We start from the raw sequence: 21,142 nt of genomic DNA, 5'->3' as shown, positions 1-21,142 counted from the left end.
CATCAGGGGGCGACGCGCTCGGAGCGCCCGCGCGCGGCTGCCGTTGGCACAGGCGAAGTCGCGGTTGTTTGGCGCGGGGAAGGTGCCGGCCGTGGGCTGGGGCGGGGGGGGGTTGCTTTAGGCACGGGGGGGATCGGGACCGGGGCTGCCAGCGCTGAGCCGTCCTGAAGGTGCTCTTATTCTGTGAACGCGTGGACACTCTCCAGTGCCACTGCGCTGTGACAGGCAGCAGCGAACTGGGGAACGTCACTTGGACACGGCAGTATTAAATATCTGGGAGATGTGTTGGTGCTCGCAGCGTTGAACATGCGTGAACATAGAGTACCTTGCTGTGCGATAGACAACGAATGTACAAAAAAAACAACACCAGAAACGTTCTGCTTGAGCAGTCCTCTGCTCCTTCCTCAGGTCACCACCGTTCATTCTGCGTGGTCACTGCAGAAAACAAACGTGACACCGTCCTGGCAGGAGCAAAACAAGCTTTGTGGCAAAGTGTTGCAGAACTATCCCTGTCCTTACTGCACTCTTTACGGACACCATGAAATTTCCCTCTGTTCACCCATGCTTGGTCGCAGCCAGCTTTCATAGATGCTTCTCTCAAGCTACGTTCCTAGAAGAGCAGAGTCTGTGGTACTCAGTACAGAGCTCATAGTGCTGCTCCTCTCAGGCAGGTTTTGGATATTTTTTGGATACAGGTCAGGATTCTGAGAACATGAAGATTGGCAGAAGGCCCCTATAGACTTGTTTTCCCTAACCCTAGTCTCTGACTATAACCTATGCAACAGGGTTATTTCATCTAGATCCTATCTCTTCAGATCACTTTTGGTTGCTGATATTATAACTATCGAGGTTATTCCTCCAAAACCTCCTCTTGAATTAAGAGCTCAAATGAAAACAGACATCACAAAATTTGTTCTGATACTACAGCAGAGAAAGTAACATACCTCCACACTGGAGGGTGACACTGTGATCCTCACTGGAATACCACTGTGCATCAAGTAATTAGGAATCCATAGAACAGTTGACCTGAGTGTAACCACATGCATTTTGCATGGTGCTTGTCCTGTGTGTATCCCATAGTCCGAGGGCATACCATAGAGACACATAACACTTGGCTTCCACTTATGTTGTGCAAGTAATTATGCTGTCTGCTTGGTGTTGCCTTTATCTAAATCTGCAGCAGTAAGTTCTCATGTTAGTATTCTGTTTGACAGTAGAAGTGACTATTAGAGAATTTATTCTTTGTTTCTTTGTTAGTGTTGTAAGAAAATCTTGTAATAGCTTGAATAACTAAAGGTGGAATAGCACTTCCACAGACAGGGTTTGCATGGTATGATAATGCCCTAATTGAGGGCCCATTTGATGCTACGGTATGCAAGGTTACCTTTTGAAGTGGTGGTCTTCCTGCAAGACATATGGAGCTTAAGTGGGTCTATCCAAAGATACCTGGACAAGCTTCAAACTGGGACCATGTGAGGTTCGATAAGGTCATGTGCAAGGTTTTGCACTTGGGTTAGGTCAGTTCCAGAGAAGAGTATACAAACAGAAGAATGCATTGAGAGCAGCTCTGGTGAGAAAGATTTGGATCTTCTGGTGAATGAAAAGCTAGACACAAGACAGCAGTCTGCACTTGCAGCCCAAAAGGCCAACACCATTCTGGGCTGCATCAAAAGAGCAAGCAGGAGGAGGAAGCTGATTGTCCCCTTCTGTTCTGCCCTCATGACATCCTATGTGGAGTCCTGACTTCAGACCTGGGGCCTGCAGCAGAGGAAGCTATTGGAGTGGGTCCAAAGATGATCAGAAGACTGGAGTGCCTCTCCTTTGAGGGAAGGCTGAAGGAGCTGAGCTTACTCAGCCTGGAGAAAGCTTTGAAGAGGCCTCTATCCATGCTTCAGCTGGAACAGAGATGATTTTCTTTATAGCATTTGGTCTGATGGTGTGTTCTGGTTTTAGGAGAAAAAGTTTTTATAACGTACCAGTGTTTTAGTTGTTGCTGAGCAGTGCTGCACAGAGCCAAGAACATTGCAGTTTTTCAGCTTCTCATACTGTCCTGACAGCAAAGAAGCTGGGGGGTTCACAAGGAGCTGTGAGCGGGCAGAACGAGGACAGCTGACCTAAACTGGCCAAAGGGACATCTCATACCATATGACATATTGTGATTAAACTATAAAACTGGGGGAAGTGAGCTGAGGGGAGGCTTCCACTGCTCAGAGACTGTCTGCTCATCTGTTGACATATGGCATACAATTATAGTATGCATCTCTTGTTTTGTAAATATATGCATATATTGTTATCACTGCTATTATTTCTCTTTTCTGTCTTAACAAATAGTTTTTATCTCAACCTAAGAGTTCTACTGTTTTTTCCCAATTCTATCCCCTGTCACATCTGGGGGAGGGGGATGGGGATGTGGAGGAGGGGGGTAGTGAGAAACAGGCTGTGTGGTGCTGAGCTGCCTGCCGGGTAAAACCACAACAGTCCTTTTGGCATTCAACTGGTACATAAACAAAATTGTTAAAAGCAGTGTAGTATCTTAATAGCTGTTCACAGTCCAGTGTTACTTGCTTTCAAGATTGTTTTTCTTAACTCCAATCAGGCTGTTTATAGTCTCTGAGAGCTGGTGTAGGCTTACCTATGTTTTTGCCAGTTCATATATAGTATGTGCTCGTGTTGTATCAGTAATGGATTTAATTTGGTATTTGTACTCTGTAGTCCTATCGTTCTTGCACTTCAGAAAATATACTCCATAAATTCTTAAAGAGTACTCCAAGCTAGCTAAAACGGTTTTTGAAAATGTAGAGTATACCTAGGATATTCAAACTAACATGTTCTTGTTGCTTTGTCTTTCCAGTTTTATTTGTGGCTTAGAAACTATTCAAAAATTCCATCCTGAGATCTACCCTGAGGAAGAGTGGTTGTGGGTTGCAGGGTATGTGGCTGGACATATGTAGGTGTCTATCATGATTATCACCTCCGACAGGCCTGGAACTCACCCCTAGACAAGTGCACAATCCTAAAAAGCTGACAGAATGTTTTAAAAATGAATGTCCTGAGCTTTTCAATGCCAAAGATTTATAGCTACCTGCACTGTGCAGGGGCTCTGGCCTGCACCTACCAAACACTGTTCAACACTATTCTGCATCCTCAAAAGGAAAAAAATCCCTTTGGATCTGACTTGATCCCCATGACAGGCTCTGCGGTCGAACCAGAGAACCAACCTGTGCCAGCATCCATCGCCCCTGACCACAAGAAGAAACAATGGATGTGAAAATCAACTCATTACTATGGAAGGGAGAATGAGGAAGGCTAATCCATAGCAGGTTCATCATGAAAATTGAAGGAAGAGGCAGAAGTTATAGTTGAGTCAGTAACTTCGATTCCTGTCCCTAGGTGAGCTGTGAGATATGCAGGAAGATTTCACTGTTATCCAGGCAAGTACATTGTCACTTTGCTGCCCTGATGCTGGGACAGCAGGGATAATAACATGGACTTAGTGAGCATGGAAGCCAGGCAGCTGAGATTCCTCTTTAGGGAAGGGGACGTTGACAGAGTGTTTGCAAAATATGAAAGATTTCTCCTCCTCTTGATACAACTCTTGTCAGCTGAGAAAGAAGATAGTCCTGCAGGGACAATATTACATGTCAGCCAGGCAACTTGGTCACTATGGAAAGCAACATCCAGTATCTGAGGGAATTAGCTGTGCTGAGGATGGTATATAATGTTGACCTGAACAACTATCAATTATCCTCAAGTTCAGGTAGCATCTGGTGCATGCAGACTGTGTGGTGGAAGTTTGTACAGAGTTCACCATTGCTTAATGCCAACTCACTGGCAGTAATGACCTGGAAAGATAGAGAAGAACAAACAGGGAAGGAATTGGTGACCAACTCTGACAATACAAAGAAAATCTCTCTTCTTTCAAATGGGTCTGCATTTCAGTTGTGGATAAGGTGTCCCAGGAGATTCTGCAACTCATATGGAATATATCTTTCTCCCCACCTCCACATTCCAGCATCTCAGTTAGCAGAAGCAAGCATTTTTCAGTTCAGTTGAGAAGATACAGTGGGTACACACCAAGTGCCACCACATAGTTTTACCTTGTGAACATGGAGAAGATATGAAGTAGGACGGAAAATCCTAGAGGCGTGGGAACATGAGCTGCAAGGAAGAACAACTGTAAAAGGAGATTCTTCCAGGAAAATGGCCACTCCAGTTTCCAGTGAGCAGTCTCCAAGACACAGATGATGGACTGATCTTATTTCTGAGCTTGATAACAAGCTTTTTGGTTTGCATCCACATGAAGTGATTAATGAATACAATAACTAGGATTAGAGAGGTCCTGCCTCCAGCCAGATGGAGGAAAGACACAATCGAATTTATTGGACTGTGTGGATTTGATGGCCTTGTACAGGAGTATAAGGGTCTAGAGGGCATTGACATACAGTGTACCCTAGTGTCATGAAGATACAAAAGGGCAGAACGCATCTCTAGTTCTGGACTGACAGAGCGATCTCAACAGCTGTTGGAAGCTGAATTGAGCCTAATTGGGAATGAGTGGCAGAAGTAAACTACTGTGACTGTCCCAGAGGCTCTGTGCATCCTTGGTATAGATTACCTCAGGAGTGGATTCTTCAAGGGCCCAAAAGAATACCACTGTGAACCCTCTTAGTATAGCTGCCTTGGAGATGGAGAACATCAGACAGCTGTTTACTTTGCCTGATCTCTTAGAGAACCCTTCCGTGTGGGGTTGCTAAGAGTAGAACTGGAAGTGCTGATCACTACCACGTGCGCTGGTGGTGCTGAGACTCCCCGATCCCCATACATAAGCTGATCCCCCTACGTAAGCTGATTTTGATCAGCAAGAGTTATTCACCTTTTAACAGTCCTGTGTGGCCTGTGTTCTACCTCTACTCATGGTAGTGTCAGGTGCCCCATTTGTTACAGCAGTTGGTAGTGCAAATGCAAACCTATTTGGGCAACAAATAGAAACACTGCATGGGTTGTAGAAGTATGTCAAGCAAATGCCCAAGTACCCGAGAGTTATACCACTGAAAAACATCAGAAAAACACCTGACTACACCACGTGGATCAGGTTGCTAAGACTCAATAATGAAATCTTAATATCGTTAATTTAGGAAAAGACTACTAAGACAGTGTAGACCAATCATCAGCCCGTCACCACCGTGCCCACTGCACTGTGTCTGTAAGTGCAACGTCTATCCTTTTCTTGAAAACCTCCAGGGATGGAATGCAGCCTGTTCCAATGCCTTACCACTTTTTCTGATATGAACTTCTTCTTAATATCCAATCTGAACCTCCCCTGGTGCAACTTAAGGCCATTACCTCTAGTCCTATCACTGTTTACCAGTGAGAAGAGGTACCTCACTACAACCTCCTTCCAGGCAGTTATCAAGGGCAACAAGGTCTCTCCTGAGCCTCCTCTTCTCCAGACTAAATAATCCCAGTTCCCTCAGCCTCTCTTTGTAAGACTTGTGCTTGAGACCCTTCAGCAGCTTTGATGCCCTTCTTTGGACGTGCTCCAAGGCCTCAATGTTTTTCTTGTATTGAGGGGCTGAAAAGTGAACACAGTTCTCCAGGTGGAGCCTCACCAGTGCCAGGTGGATCTGGACTGGCAACCTAAGAGTGAATTATTTCTATCTCAGTTAGCCCATGACGCCTCCTAGCATCAGGGCAGAGACGTATGAAGTGGCCAGCAGGGCAAGGGATGTTTATCCTCCTCAGATTCTCCTCTGCTGTACGACATCCAGGTTTGGAGGCCCAACACAAGAAGGCTGTTGGAGCAAGTTCAGAGGAGGGCCACGAGATGAACAAGGGAGAACGTTTTTACAGTAGATGAGGGGTGATGTAGATTAGATGTTCGGAGGGAATTCTTCACGATGAGGTCAGTGAGGTGCTGGCTCAGCTGCCCTGACAAGCTGTGGATGTTCCATCTCTGGAGGTGTTCAAGGCCAGGTTGGATGGGGCTCTGGGCAGCCTGAGCTGGTGGGCGACAGCCCTGCCCATGGCAGAGTGGCTAGAACTAGATTATCTAACTTTTTGTGATCGTATGTCTCATGTTTCTCTTGTTAGTGTGGTGTAGCCGTGACTAGTATGGACTCTGCCCTGTGTGCCTTGTGTCTCTTTGCTCCTGGCCATCTTTCTGCTGTGAAGCTGCTCGCTGACATACATCAATCTACACTCTCTTACAATTGCCATGTATGGCACATGTACGCCAAAGGCCTCTTCCGGAAACACTACATCACAAAGATTCTTAATGTCAACAAAAAAGTTCTTTCAACTTGAATCATGTAATCTATTATCATCTTTCCAGCCACCTAAAGGCTCTCAACGTGCAGGTGCCTATCACAATTTCTTTAAGGTGGTTGTTTTCTTAATGAAAACCAAAAATAGAATTTGTGAGCTCTCAAATATGCGTTTTGTGATGGGGGAGGAATTGTAATGAACTACATAGCTTGTGTCTGTTTTTCACCTTTTTTATGTATTCCAACAAGTTATATGTGTGTTTTAATTCAATGCTTATATTCTTTAAGTGTTTTGTAGGTCTCACCTGGGGAAAGGACTGAGACAAAATAGAATCATAGAGTGGTTTGTGTTGGAAGGGACCATCTACTTCCAGATCCCGTGGTGTAGGCAGGCACACCTCCCTCTAGAGCAGATTGCTTAAAGTCCCATTTAGCCTGGCCTTGAGTGCTTCGTGGAAGTGGGCATCCACAACCTCACTGGGCAACCTATTCCAGTGTCTCACCACTTTCACAGTAAAGAATTTTGTCATGATATCTAGCATATTCAACTTTGTAGGGTTGTTTAATTTTTATTTTTATTTTAATTTGAAGAAGGGCTTCTTTGCCTGAAATTTCATTTATACGTTCTCCAATAATATGAAGTAGCCTACTAAAAGTTAATGCTCCTAGCTAATATCTATCCCTGTGTTCAGACTGTGAGAATTTTTGTCAGATTTTCACATACAATTCATGAATAAATACCCAAGACACCATAAAAATTGATGTCCCCAGTTTGTGGTGTGATAGCATCTCAGCTACAGGCAACTTTCTTAGAAAACATGTTCAGTCTGTGGTGATGAGTGAAATATAAATATCAAGATTATATTCTGGAATTAAATTTACAGTAAAGAATGGGGCTGGATTAAGGAAGAAGATCACAAGGAAAGACAATTACCCTTATTGGGAATTGGCACTTTTATCACAGAGAGTGTTTAAAAGATAAATTTTTCAAGGTAAGCACTCAAATTAGGATAAAAGAGTAAAAAAAAAAAAAGTATCTAAAATGAATTATACTAGGAAACAGAATACAGTATCTAACTATAGCGATCTTAATGTGTTATTTTGCCTTCTAGACTGAAAAAGAAAAAATATTTCACTTTGACCAATCCCAAAATAGTCCATCATTGTACTTGAAAGTCTTGCCACATGAGTGCACTGTGGCATTATAATCATGTCCTACTTTCAGTTAGACTTGGAACCCCATTGCCAGCAAAAGCAAACGGACTGTAGAAGACATAACAAAAAAGAGTTGTGTTTTGCCACATCAGGTATTACCTGTGTGAGCTATCACTCACCTATCAGAAGAATCATAGTTAAGAATAAATGTATAAGCATAATTGCTGAATTTAGTGCTTGAAGCAAATATACACTAGTTTGTTTCCAAAAATAAAATAAAAATTAGATGTGCAAGTTTTGTAAAATGCCATTGTACAGATTTGTATTATTTTAACAATTAAAAAGAAATGGAAAATGTGAGTCTGCATGATCTCCTCTGAAAGACAGAATGTTACACGGAATGAACTCATCCTTAAGGAATCAAAAGAAAATGGCAGGAAATTTTTCTGTTATCCACAACACGTGAAGTTTTAGGGGAAAGTTCAAATATCACATGGATAAAGGTTTACCATACGGGAGAAATGTGAGTTATGCTTTGGGAGGAATATTCTTCTAGTTAAACAAACAAGCAAATGAAAACAAACAAAATAAAATATTTGAAAACAAACAAATAAACAAACACTGTAAACTGTGGTTGCAGTTCACAAAGGATAGAGGATAAAAGGCACCTATCAGACATGACCAGTATTCCCTGCCTCTGACTTCTGGGTAAAGTGAAACCTAGCAGGACAAATTCAGGGATCTGAATAGAATATTTTAGGCTGAGTATGAAAGCATCCACAATTTCTATAGACGTGAGATTTTCACATAAGGCAATAAAATGCAGGAGCCTGCTTATTTCTTTCATAAACCATGAAATGGAAATGGAAAGGCTGGTGTGAAAAACAGCCAAATGCAGGGAGTCCAGCAGTGGCAAGACAATCCTGGTTAGGCAAAAGCTTGCAGGAATAAGGAGATAAACAGTTTCAACAGAGTCTCTAAGGCCACAGTGCCAGAGTTTTGCTTCATTAACCTTGAAATTAGTATTAAAATTTAACTCTGAGAATTACAATGAGCTTTAAGAACATGCTAAGCATACATGCCTGTTGTACTCAGCTCTCCACTCAAATCATGTTAAACGTCACCCCGGGGAGGGAAACAGATAAGGTTTGGCATAGAAGGGAAGGTATCTAGGGAAACAGAGTGAAGAAGAGAAGGGGAAGAGAAAAGAAAAGAGACTGGAGAGAAATAAGTGATGGGAAGCTGCACTGCTCTTACTCCATCAAGATAAGGACATCTTGGTAAGCACTGTGCATCGGCTCTTTGTAAAGAATAACTGGGATAGCGTGTATTTTTTGCTAGCACTTACTATACATCGGTGCTGTTGCAGCTTGTGCTTTTATCAGGGGCTGACCCAAGCCTGCTGTGTCTGTCTCTTCTACAAATCATCTGTTCCTTTGAAATATCAGTTAATTTGTCCACTGAAAGTTCTGGCAGTCAGGGTCAAAACTAGATTTGTAGTGCACCAAGGCATCCATTGACTATGTCAGTGTATAACCTTTTCAGAAATCAAGGCACTTTCTCAACTTGACTTGGGCGTTATTACAAAGTATTTATGTTATGTCCTGGCTTGACACTGCCTTTACATTTGACTTCAGACTGGAGTCAGTGTTATTAAGCCAGAAATGAATATCCAGTGGCTACTAATGTTATAGAATATGTTAAATTACAAGACACATAAATAAGTTTTAACTCCATAATTTACCTTCTGCCATTGTTTTTCTTTTAGAACAGAATTATATATGCATCCCCAAAGATCTATACATAATTCTCAGAATATGTGTAAAATAGTTCACCAAAAACTACTCCGAACATAATGTTCACATTCTTTTTCAAGCTCCAGCTGTTGTCTATCCCAATGTGTTAACGAACAATAGCCTTCTTATGAAGAAGACAGTACCTGTTCCATAACAGTCAAAGAATCGTCTAAGTTGGCTGAATTATAATGTGTGTATAAACCACTGGGAGATTTTGCTGCAGGTCTGAAGCTACCTGTGTCAAGGTGTGAGATGAAGAAAAAAGGGTGATTTCTACTGTAACAGTACAGAAGGAGGCTAGGGAGAAGAGCAAAAGCACTGGAAAACACTGCCAAAATTCTGTTCCCTTGAGGATCTGCCGTCCAAGGTTTCATTTTTGTCAGCTGTGCAATAATTCTCGGGGAGCGGTCTCTGGCAGGTGAGAACAGTCAATTTCTTTGAAATGTTCCAGATGCATTCTGGTGATATTTTTCACCCTCTCACACATTATAGTGCCATTAGGGATCTTCCTCCCATTAGGGACACAGTGTTGCTTCCTGCTGTGAATACCATCTCACTGCAAGTTAGTTACATAAACTAACAGAGAAAGTATCCTATTTTAAGCTGTAGAGGTACTCTCTTTTTCTGAGTTCTAGAACGTGTAAACTGCTTGGCACCCAAATTTTTGCAGCATAAATGGCTGAAAAATTGCAGGTATCCATTAAATGTCTTCTTTAGCAATAAGAGATGAAGCAGAAGTAAAATTTTACTGTGTTTCCAAAACTGGAAGCTGCAGGAGGCAGCTCAGAGGGAACCAATGCGACTTTCTGCATAGCCATTCTGCATCAACAGAGACCATCCTACAGGGAAAGCAAGCTGGGACTTGGGAATGATGATGCTGGAGGTGAGCAAATGAGTGAGCATGTCAGATAATCACATAGTGTAGAAACCCTAATCTCTTGAGTTCTAACATCAAATCCAGTCTTTATATTCGCTGTAGGTTATCATTTATTGTTGCAACTTGCCAGCTGGTATATACAAATTGAGTAATTAACTCCTCAGTCAAAGAGAAAGGATAACAGGTGAGATCAGGCTGCAGTTTTTCACTCAGTTATGCGTTTCAGAATCTCCCTCCCAGCTATCCAGCTACTGATCTTCACAAAATGTTCATGAATGTGTATTTTTTCAGCTAAGGTTGCCTCTTCTTCCATGTCCTCAGCAGACTTGGTCAAAATAATCCAGCATGTTCAAAAGTGACTAGAGAGGCTGGAAGAACAGGGAGCGCAGTTACTTCAGCCTCAGTTCTTTAGGAAATAAAACTAACAGGGACTTAGATATCTCCAGCTTTGAATATTTCATCAATAGCTGCCCAACAAGATAAAGGCAGCCACTAGACTGTTTCACAAACTTATCATTTATTTATGCTGAAATTTCAGTATTATATTGAAAAGCTGAGATTTCATTGTCCCAGTATTTTAGGAATGGCAGTCGTTTCCCCTTTTTCCCTTTTTCATTGCAGAAGAGTGGAGAAAAAAAGTACAATGGCAAAGAGAGATTAAAAGTGAGGATAGATCTGGACATTGAAAGTATACAAAAAGCTAATATTCAGATGACTAAAACATTTCCCGTTCAGTTCCTTTGTAATCACTAGCTGTAAAGACCATGTTCTACAGAATCTGAGAAGACGTATGATGTCTGGGCCATGACCTGCATTTTTAGACAATCTGTCTCTAATCTGTTCTTGACAACCTGCTCAATTCCAGCAAGTAGCTTTCCAGATGAGGGGCCCCCAGCTGGGAGAGTGATCTCATCCAAGCTCAAGAGAGATTCAACAATAAAGAGGAAATCAGGCAAAAAAGCCATAAGGTCTGCTTGAATTAATTAGAAATTCCTGTACAAACTCGAACACAAAAATGAAGCACACTGAGGGTGGAAACAAGGATGAATAACCTGCAAAGAACACAGAGACTATTCAAATATTCAGTGATGATGCTAGGAAAGCTGAAGTTCTAAAAGAGTTACATCTGAACAGAGATGTCAAGGCAGCAGGAAAGACTTCGATGAAAAAGGGAGAATATGGGCTGAATGAGATGGGGACCTAGTTGCATAGATGGAGAAAACACCAAAGTACTGAATGCTTTCTTTGCCTCAGTCTGCCAGCAACACTGACCTCCAAGAACTCTGGTCTTGGAGACAGATGAAAAGGCTGGAACGAGGATATTATACTCTTTGTGAAAAGTGGTCAGGCAGGAAATGCTTACATAAACATACTTGCAGGCCATGCAACCACAAGGGCTAAGAGAGCCAGGAGATGTCATTGTGAGGCCACTCTTTATCATCTTTCATTGACTGTGGCAACTGAGAAAAGTGTCCAAAGTCTGAAGCAGAACAGATGCCACTCCTAACTTCAAGAAAGGCAAGAAGAAGGATCTGAGGAATAAAAGGCTAGTCAGAATCAATTTGAGCCTCGGAAATATGATCCTGGAAACCATTTTCAAGCATATGAAGGAGAAAAATATCATTAGTAATAGTGAATGAGCAAGCCCAGAAGGTTGTGATCAGCAGAATGAAGGTGATTTTGTCTCTGTGAACCCATACTGACTACTCCCAGTCATCACTTTGTCCTTCACATAGTTGAGAAATGCTTTCTAATATGATTTGCTGCATTGCCTTCGCTGGGATCAAGGTGAAGCTGACCGGCCTTTACTTCAGAGGATCTAGCATTGTTTCCTCTTGGAGACAGGAGTGGCATTTGCTCTCTTCCAGTCCTTGCAAACTTCTCCCAAATTTCCATGAGTTTTCAGAGAAAGGTTGGCCTCACAGTGATGCCTGTGAGTTCCCTCAGCACTTGTGCATGCTTCTGTTAACTCCCACAGCGCTTGTTTCCATCCTTTTGTTTTCAAAGTTCCTCAGCAGAATTCTTCTGAACCACGTGTCCACGTTGCCTCTTACTGAAAATCCTCATTGAAATCAAGAGAACTAAGTAAACAAGAAAGGACCACTTCTTTATGATAAAAATTGGCCACCCTTTCTATAACTTTTAATAAGAACATGTGAACTTTTGTAAAGTCTCCTTACACTGTGTTACTCCCAATATCCTTAGGAACAGAATGGCTAACACCAAAGTTAAAATGCCTCTTTTTTGCTTTTATGAAGGAGAACCTGTTGAGGTCCTGGAAGATATCCTGATAGCCTCCAGGCCTTCTGTATGCAATGAAAAGGTGTGTGCTGTGTATTTCAGTGTACTGCAATGCAATGGAGCACTTTTGCTCAGCTCCATCTGCATACCTGTGTAGTCCCTAGAGAGCAAACAGAGTGTAATGTTTGTGATCTCAGATTCAAGAGACAACACCCTTCTATAATTCCTGAAAGCACCAAAACTGATGTAACCCATAATGAGTAACATCCGGTGTAAGAGTTCTAGAGTTCGAGAAACATCAAATAGCAAAACGGAACTTGAGAAAAAAATCTACCATTTATACAGCTGTTTTTCACTTTTGTGAGTGTGTTTTAAAGAACAGCAGTTGTCAACTCAGGCATTGCTAAGTGAATAGTCTTCTGTTGTATAGAGAAACACATGGTGGTTTAAGTATGTGATGTTCTGCACTGTAGAAATCTTCACTGTAGAATTATTTAAGGACAGTTTGGAAGTACTGGGAGTAATAGATAGTAGGCAACAGACTCAATTCAGTCCTATATATGTCTTTGGCATGCCATAAAAACAGGATATGAATTAAGATAAAGTTGACTGTTACATTCTAATATTGAAATATACTTATCATATTAAAAAAAAAGCCTACAGTTTCCAGGAAAAAAAAAAAAAAAAAAAGAAGTTTTGTCAGATTGCTGTGTCAGTTTGTTTCAATAAGCAGCTAGATATATTGAATTTGCTATCTTCATGACTGGGGAGAAAAGAACTCAGTGTGAAGTAAAACTGGAAGGTCTGATACAAATATTAATTTACATTCTGGTATAATGAAAACATAATCTATATTCTCTAATGAGCCACTGGGTTTTGGAACAGAAATTCTTTCTTGAAATCTAGAGCTAATTTTGAATTTTTAACCTATTATCTTCAAAATCTGAAATTCCTATGTTTCACATCTGTTTGAACATTTTTAGTCCTCTTCATTGGAAAACATAGTATGGGCTTTCTTTAGAACAGTGCTTTTTGCCATCAAATTTTCTCCAGTGTAAATCTGGCAATACACAGACTTTGAAATAAATGTTTGTTTCTTGTACGGTCCATTGCCCATGCTTTAATTTAACTGCTGTTTAAGAGACTTTGAATTATTTCTCCTGCAAATTCTTTGCAAATTTACTGGCTGATAAAATGTATTTGCTGATATTTTATCCTCGATAATCAAGCAACAGCATATTATACCAGAAACACTTTTTTTTGTTATTACTGAAAATATTGGCTTTCTGTAGACTATTGTCTTTTTACACTAAGAAAGTATTTAAGTATCATTCTGTTGTTGTCTGTGTTATTTTTCATCCTAAAACTTCCTGTATCTCATTAACGTAGTTAAGTTTTAGCTTGTGTGTTGTTTTCACTGCTCTGTCATCCATAGAACATTAAGCATCACCTGGTATAATAACAAGGATGATAATGAAAAGTTTAAGCGGGTTTGTACGAGCACTTTTGTTAAAAGACTTTACAAAACAAATAATTTAGAAACTGATAATGACACTGAGACTCAATGTGTAGTAATTTCATTGATGTTCTTTTCTAAATATAAATGTTTTCTAAAGGCTATTCCCCTGAAAGACGATTTGACGCAAGACATTCATTTGAATTTGAAAATATATCCTGTGGTGGTCTGAAGCTGTTGTTGTGACAGTAAGGATACAGCAAGCATCCTGAGTTCACGTAAATGAAGATTTATTAGTGATTCTAATGATGAAGCTATATCTGGAGGAAAATAAGAGAACATAGAAGAAGAGGGAGAGAGAGGGCAGAACAAAAAGGAAAGTGAGAGATATGGGCACCACGGAGGAGAGAGAAAGGTGGAGGAAGGGAGAGACACATAGGAAAGAAATGACGCTGGGGCTTCCTGGATAAGTGCCCTACCCTGGGCACTCTTTCCAGTAGAATGGGTGGTCGCCCTCACAGTACTTCTCCCACAGTAACTCAGTATTTTTCATCAGGACATGCACAAATCCCCCATTGATCGCTCCTGCTTATGATGCTGTAACCGCTGGTGGAATAAAATGTTGATTGGGGAAGGTGCTGCATGGCAGGTTCAATGCTGCACTTTCTGCAAGAGTTGTTGATGCCAAAACGGGAGCTGCAACCAAGTGGTAGGAAAAGGGAGGGGAGGAATGGATGATTCCAGAGACAGTTGCTTCCTATAGCCCAACGTAGCCATGTCCGTAGTTGCAAGGCCAAGATTATTAAAAACAGCATGAGAACAACACCCGAAAAACATTGCTGCAAATTTGAGTTACTTTAAACTATAACTTTATTCATTTTCTGCCAAAGACTTCTGCTGATGTGAATTTAGAAAGCCCCTGTGGAATCTTTCACACACAGGAATGTTCAATGACACGGTCAGTTACAGATTAAAGAAGAAAAATGCTTAAAATAAATTCTGAAGTCTGTTAATTGTGAAGTCAGACGTGGTGTTGATACATCTTCAATATCTACATGGCTTAACCGACCCAGATCATATCCGTTACGAATAATTTTAAATAGTTTCTCTTTGTGGCTGTTGTTGTATGTTATTACTTGGTTATTCTGCAGCAGTGTTGGTGTTGTGCATCGCCTCTGTTCAGTCATTCGTGTAAAATCAGAAATTGTTCTGTGCTGCAGCTTCAGGGAGCACAAGCACTTCACCTAGGTCTGGAATATTATCTGGGGGCCAGGATCATATATAGCCTGTCAGAATTGTTCGTAGGAGATAGAGTCTGTATCTTGCAACCTGGATCCAGCCACTTTTAACAACAAACACAGCTGCTGCAGGTAATCAGCTCTAACCCCAGAGCAGGCTCTGAAAACCTGTGTATTCTAAAAATGCTCCTGCTGCATCATATGCATTTTTAGTTGCATCTGTCCTGTACTAAACAGTCACACATTTAGAGTAATACCCACATTTCTGTGTCTGCCTGAGTGACAGGCAAAGATGTGAGATTTCAAAGCTCTGCATTGCTTTGTTGCGAAATGTATATTCTTAGAAAGTCTTTATACTGACCTGATGTATTTCCAGAGCCTACTGGGGCTTAACAAACTAAAAGAGGTGTTTTATACACCAGATACAGATAAAATTGAGAAATTTCTTGACACTGCATACAAATTCTGGATAAAAGGAGCAGCTCTGTTTGGATTTGCTGAATATCAGTTTTTAGAAGACTGGCAAAAAGGAGCAGTAATTGTTCTTAGCAGAGTTTCATTATTTCAGGGAGGTGCGCGGATGTCTGATTCATTCCTGTAAAAATGTAATGCTGGCATTAAAATAAATCGAATGCTTATGAATCAAAAGGACTGTCTGACAGAAGTAAATAAATAAAGTCAACTGAACGTAGCAGATTGTGACAGAGCTAAACCTCTCATGACAAAAAATTATTTGAGATTTATAGGCAGATCAATACAGCACATCCACTTTAAACAAGTTCACACTCATACCAGAAGCAAAGTATTGCAATTACAATAGACTGCAAATCACTTTTTAATATCTGAGTAAATATTTGAGCAATTAACTTGCTTCAAGCTTCCTGCAACTGAGGCTTCACTCTTACTTGCAGAAAGACAGCATTGCCAGAAACCCAGGATCTGCCCTTGGATCAACCTTTGAAGGAAAAGACAGTAGCAACAATACCAGTGACATACAATGTTTGAGTAATAATTCTGGGGTTATTCAGACTCTATGCAGAAATGCGGGTTAAGAAACTGCATGAAGTTCCAGGGAAGACATTTTCTACAGCACTTTGAGGAAATAATATTTAAGAAAATTGCATTTACCATTTCGGACATTCCAAGAATTGTGAGAGTCGTAAGAATATTGATGTAAGTGAGCGGGTATAAAGATCAAAAAGAATAGATCCACGTCAGACTTTTCTTTTACTCTGAGGTTTGGCTCCCTTCCATGTTTTCATGAAATAAATTGGCTGTTGCAAAGCAGCTAGTAGCATTCTGCTGAGTGGAAGTATCCCAGCAGAGGAACAGAAGCAGGCACAATAAGGTAAGCAAGAGTGAAAGTCTTTACAGCAGGGTTCTGAATGGGTTTCAAGGTTTCAGATTAAGACTTTATTTACCATACTGCTTGCTTAGAATCTAACAAATACTGATTTATCTGTTCACTTTAAACTTCTCTTCCAAAGCCCCTTCTGCAACCTGTTTTTTTACACCTAGTCTGTATGTTTCTATATCTATTTTAGAGTCTCCAGATTTTGTAAAAGCTAGTTGATGTGAAAGTAATTGCATCCCCAGTATTTATTAACCGTGGATTGGCATAAGATCCTTTTAATCTACTTCTAAATTGTTAAATTGTAAGAAACTTTGAGAAGTTGCTTATGTTACTTGAAAGCAGGGCTGTCAGCTGCAGCCGAACACAATAAAAACAGATCTCATCTAATGGTCCCAGGGAGTGCTTGCTGTGAATGTATCTATATAGAATTAGATAATATTTGGATCATTCTACTGCGTGAATGGACTCCAAGTTTTTTAAGTTCTGTTTATATGTACTGAGATGTGCCTGGGATAAGTGGAACAGTGAATGATGCCTAAGAACAAGAGATTACTAAGGAGGCAGGAAGTTTTACAGATTATGTACTATTTTATATGAAATGGATTTTCTTTACTGCCTTCATGCAAATGCATCGACTTGTACATAGCAGGAAAAAGATTCAAACCCCCTATGCTTTCAGGGTGACCTTGCTGCCACTGACCACCAGTGTGCTTAAGTATAGCTGATTCCAGCAGCTTGAAGAGCCAAGGATCGAGTTTTCTGCTTCCCTTCCAGTTAGTGTGGATGTGAAACAAAATGAAAGAGACCATTGTCTCCAAAACAAATGGTGTCTGACCTGTTCTGCAGCCAAGAACATGCACCTCCTCTTTCTAGCCCTCCTCAAGCAGTGTATACCGCACAGAAGTGGAAAATTAGTGAACTGAAGAAATGGGCATGAAAAGACATTGCAGCAACAACAAAAACACAAAACAGAAACAACTGTGAATAAAAATGAAGAGTGGGAGTAGGTGGCATGTATGTAAGTACATGGTGGAAGAGGAAAGGGTTATCAGAATGAGAGCGTCTTTATTTCGCACACTGCTGTGGGTTGCACGTGGAAATTGAAGCTGTGGAAGCTTGTGTCTTTTTAAATCATTGTAGAGAGTTTTATTTATCCTACAGTGCCAGCAGAACTAAGATCTAACACAAACTTTTACAATTTCTCGTTTTCAAATGTCTGCTGATTAAAATAACCAAAAATAACTGAATTGGAGTACAGTCCTTCAGAACTTGAATATGCCCATTGTTCTGAGAAGAAAGTTTTCTAAGAATCATTCCTCTGTGCTCCCCAGGATTTCTTTGGGGTCCTAGCTTGCATTGTCTTTGTCTTCTCACGGAGTATAAATAATTCAGATGAAACACTCTTTGTGTCTCGGTGGTTAGCAAGGTGTCACTTTAGCTCTTCATAAAATTAATTTCCACTTCAATAAGCATTTAGGCCTATCTGAAAATAAGTTGCAATTAATACCTGCAGTCTATGAAGTCCAGAGTCAATGGAATCATAAGATAATTCCCTGGCTGTTTCACTAGTCGTAAAAATCAGGACTTTGAATCTTCCTGACTTCTGATCGAGTGCAGTCAAACTTATACTTTCATTAGAAATGTTCAAAGAGGGATCAAATGCCTATTTTTGAGCATCCCTAGTTCTAACTGGGTCTTGATGCTTTGTAGGGGCTGAACTCCTAGCACAGCAATGCCTCTGACTATCCACAAGCTGGTATTATTTCCCAGATGCTCTGCGGAGCTTGACGCAGGATGTTGCAGAGGTTAGGTTCTGTTAAGATTTTGCAAATGGTCTTCTTTATTTGTTTAGCTTACTTCAATGATGAAGCAGTTACAGAAAGATGAAGAACACCTTGCCTTTGCTTTCTACCCCGGCTATTTTTTACCAGACATTTGAAAAATGAGAAAATTCAGTAAGTAGGAAAAAAAAAATATTTTCCTACTAGAGATATTTCACTTTTCCATAGGCTAACTCAGTGTTCGTTTTTAACTGAGCCAAAAAGTAAAAAAGAACTTTAGTTAGCTTTGTCTAATTTACTAATAGGAGAAGTGAAGTGAAAGAAGTCGTTCATTTTTACCATTTCTCATAAATAACAAAATGTGAAATATTGCACCAAAGAAATAAATCAAACTAGAATACAGAACTCACCTCCCTAAACGATTTCATAAATTATTTCTGTCCTGCCACAGCCACAGGCTGTCTGGCCTAGCTGATATTCAGTTACTCTGTGCAAAGCTAAAATTATGGGGCTGAAGTTATCCTTGCCTTCACTTAGATCATTTTCCCAGGGTGCCATAAATAACTGAAGCCAGGTGTCTCCTGTGACGTGCATTTTGCCATAAGTAGTGGTCACAAACTGTTGATTTCAGAAAACTGCCTAGATGTGAGAAGCCCAGCCTCCCTTTTTTCAAACTGAAGTATTATCCTCGGCTTTTCTGAAGTGCAGTGATTCAAGCTAACAGCCTACTGGCTGGCTGGTCGGTTCACTCATCAGTATATTTCCCATTCTTAGATGCTAGCCTTTCCTTAGGATATCTACCTGAGGTAATCCATTTATTCATCTGCCATTCAAAAAGAGCAACGCGTTGTTTTAGTAAATGTAATCACAAGTGCAACATCATTTGAAAGATGCAGAATACACTGAAGTCAAATGATTATATTGTGGATGAATCACTAATTGTCTGAGTTATACGAATGGCTTGAGGTTGAATTTTTTCTTGCAGCTGCTTGTTGTAGTCATGAATGAATTATTCTAATATGCTGCTCAAGTTTACAAACTCCAGTTCTCCTTCTTGACTCTCCGTTTAAGATTACAAAATAGCTGCTTGTCTTTACTGAAATTTAGGCTATAGTATGTTGAAGTTAGCATCCTAAACTATCATTTATGAATGCTTTGAAAATGATCTAAAACCAAGGTATTTCTGAGGGACAGAAAGTGTGTGATTTTTCAGTCCGGCCACTGAACTGCAGAAAGATTGCTATGGGTGAAAAGTGTAAATTTAGAAAAATGAAATAACATAAACTAGTCATATTCTTTCTAGGAGTAAGTTTTTTTTCAATACATTCCTTTAACACGACTTTATATATACATCTTAGTAGAAATTCAGATGTATCCAACTGAATTACTGCCGTCGGAAACACTGTTCTTGCTTTTTAAGACACAAGCCTGAGTCATCCAGGCTATCATGTTTACTGGATTTATCCTGATTGCCTTGAATGTCACGTATTGAAATGTTACCATTTTCAAACTTGTTTCTCAACTGAAATATCAACTTATTCTTCAGGACTAGGAATGAGAGACAACTCAGGTTACCAGAGCTTCTCAACGAATTGCAAAATGGTGCTCCGCTCAGGCCGTGAGAAGCCATACAGAGTGCCGACCTGTGGAAGGCAAAGAGTGAGAAGGAGATTTCCGGTGAGCGCCAGATCAGCAGCTGCTGAAAACTCAGGTAACTTCTCCTTTTGCGTGAAAGGTGTGTTTGTAATCTTGGGATGCCAGTCCAAGGTAGAATTCAACTAAATCAAGTATCAAAAGCAGCTCAAAATTGAAAATACATGAAGGAATAGCAAAGCGAAACCTGGCTTTAAAAAAAATGAGCACTCCTCAAAGGAGCGACATTAATTTTTTCATATGGCCAAATGCATTATGGTGATTTCTAAAGTACATCTGTAACTCCCTAGAAGAGACTGAATGTCGTAGCAGGCCTGCCAACTGTTCTGAGTACTGTACTAGTTCTTAGAGTGCATCAGAATTCTTAAAATGAAAGAGCTATAATGCACCATCACAGGTCTTTCTGAAAGTGTTGCTCTGATAATTTCTTTTGAGAAAAACCCTTGCTTCTTCTGGAGGCCTTGTAGTTCAAGTTGTCAAACCAGTGAAGAAAAGGCCTTTGCCCATGTAAGGTCCAGCATAGGATGTGTCAGAGTTGCAGTGCAGGAGGGTCAGAGTGCACATCTCTTGTCATTTTGGTTCATTTTTTTCAAGAACATGTTGTTGCTGTTCAGCAGAAACAGGGACAACTTCTCAAAGGCAGTTCTCTCTTCTTTTTTTCTTTTTTTTTTTCTTTTTTAACAAAATTTCAGCTGAAAAGCAGGTATTTCAGGGGAACTGTACCAACTCAAAAGGACTAATAAAAGTTTGCAGTGAGGTCAAGCATTCCCAGAGCATTATGTCATAGCTAACGCATTTTCAGTATCCTGTTGCTTCACTTGTCTAAGTTTTGCAGCTCAGGAAGGACAATTCAATTTACAACACTTGTTTACTACAGAGATCTATGTTGTTACCAAAACTTCTTCAGCTCTGTACTGAATTGGAAAGTAGCAAACCTGACCCAGGAAAAAATACTCAGTCTAGTAAAATCTAAATTGTGCCTTACAGTGTTAATCTGTAGATGCTGCACACTTATATTCAGTTGTGGGAAAAAACAACTTCTCTGCCTAAGAACTTTTACCTATAAATACCTTTGCTGCCATGGTATGTTTCTTTTTTCAGTAGGAGATGCCAGGTACTCCAAACAACCTCCTCTCCTGCCCATCCAAGCCTCCAGCTGCCCCTCCAAAAAAAAAGGCTGCTAATTTAGGTAGCCATACGCGCCCTAAAACACTTGTTTGTATGCAGATCCGATTTTCAAAGTGGAAAACTGGGGAACAGGGAGGTACATACTTATGACAGGAAGGAAACTAGTCCAGGAACAACATGCTGCAGAATCATTTCCCTCA

General features: G+C 40.5%; 1 protein-coding gene across 1 annotated transcript in view; it reads left to right on the top strand.

Annotated features, from left to right (window-relative positions):
- Nucleotides 1–9,567: 9,567 nt before the first annotated feature.
- LOC128089261 (uncharacterized) overlaps nucleotides 9,568–21,142 on the top strand; it is a 33,249-nt gene continuing 21,674 nt past the window's right edge. Inside the window, exons 1-2 of the mRNA XM_052700487.1 lie at nucleotides 9,568–9,632; nucleotides 19,708–19,872. Of these exons, the coding sequence (XP_052556447.1) occupies nucleotides 19,716–19,872 (157 nt within the window). The 5' untranslated portion in view covers nucleotides 9,568–9,632; nucleotides 19,708–19,715. The remainder of the gene's footprint in view (nucleotides 9,633–19,707; nucleotides 19,873–21,142) is intronic.

This window comes from Tympanuchus pallidicinctus, unplaced genomic scaffold (genome assembly GCF_026119805.1).
Source record: "Tympanuchus pallidicinctus isolate F22 unplaced genomic scaffold, pur_lepc_1.0 scaffold4, whole genome shotgun sequence".
NCBI lineage: Eukaryota > Metazoa > Chordata > Aves > Galliformes > Phasianidae > Tympanuchus > Tympanuchus pallidicinctus.
The sequence above is the reverse complement of the archived record's forward strand: the minus strand, read 5'-3'. Positions and strand labels throughout refer to the sequence as shown.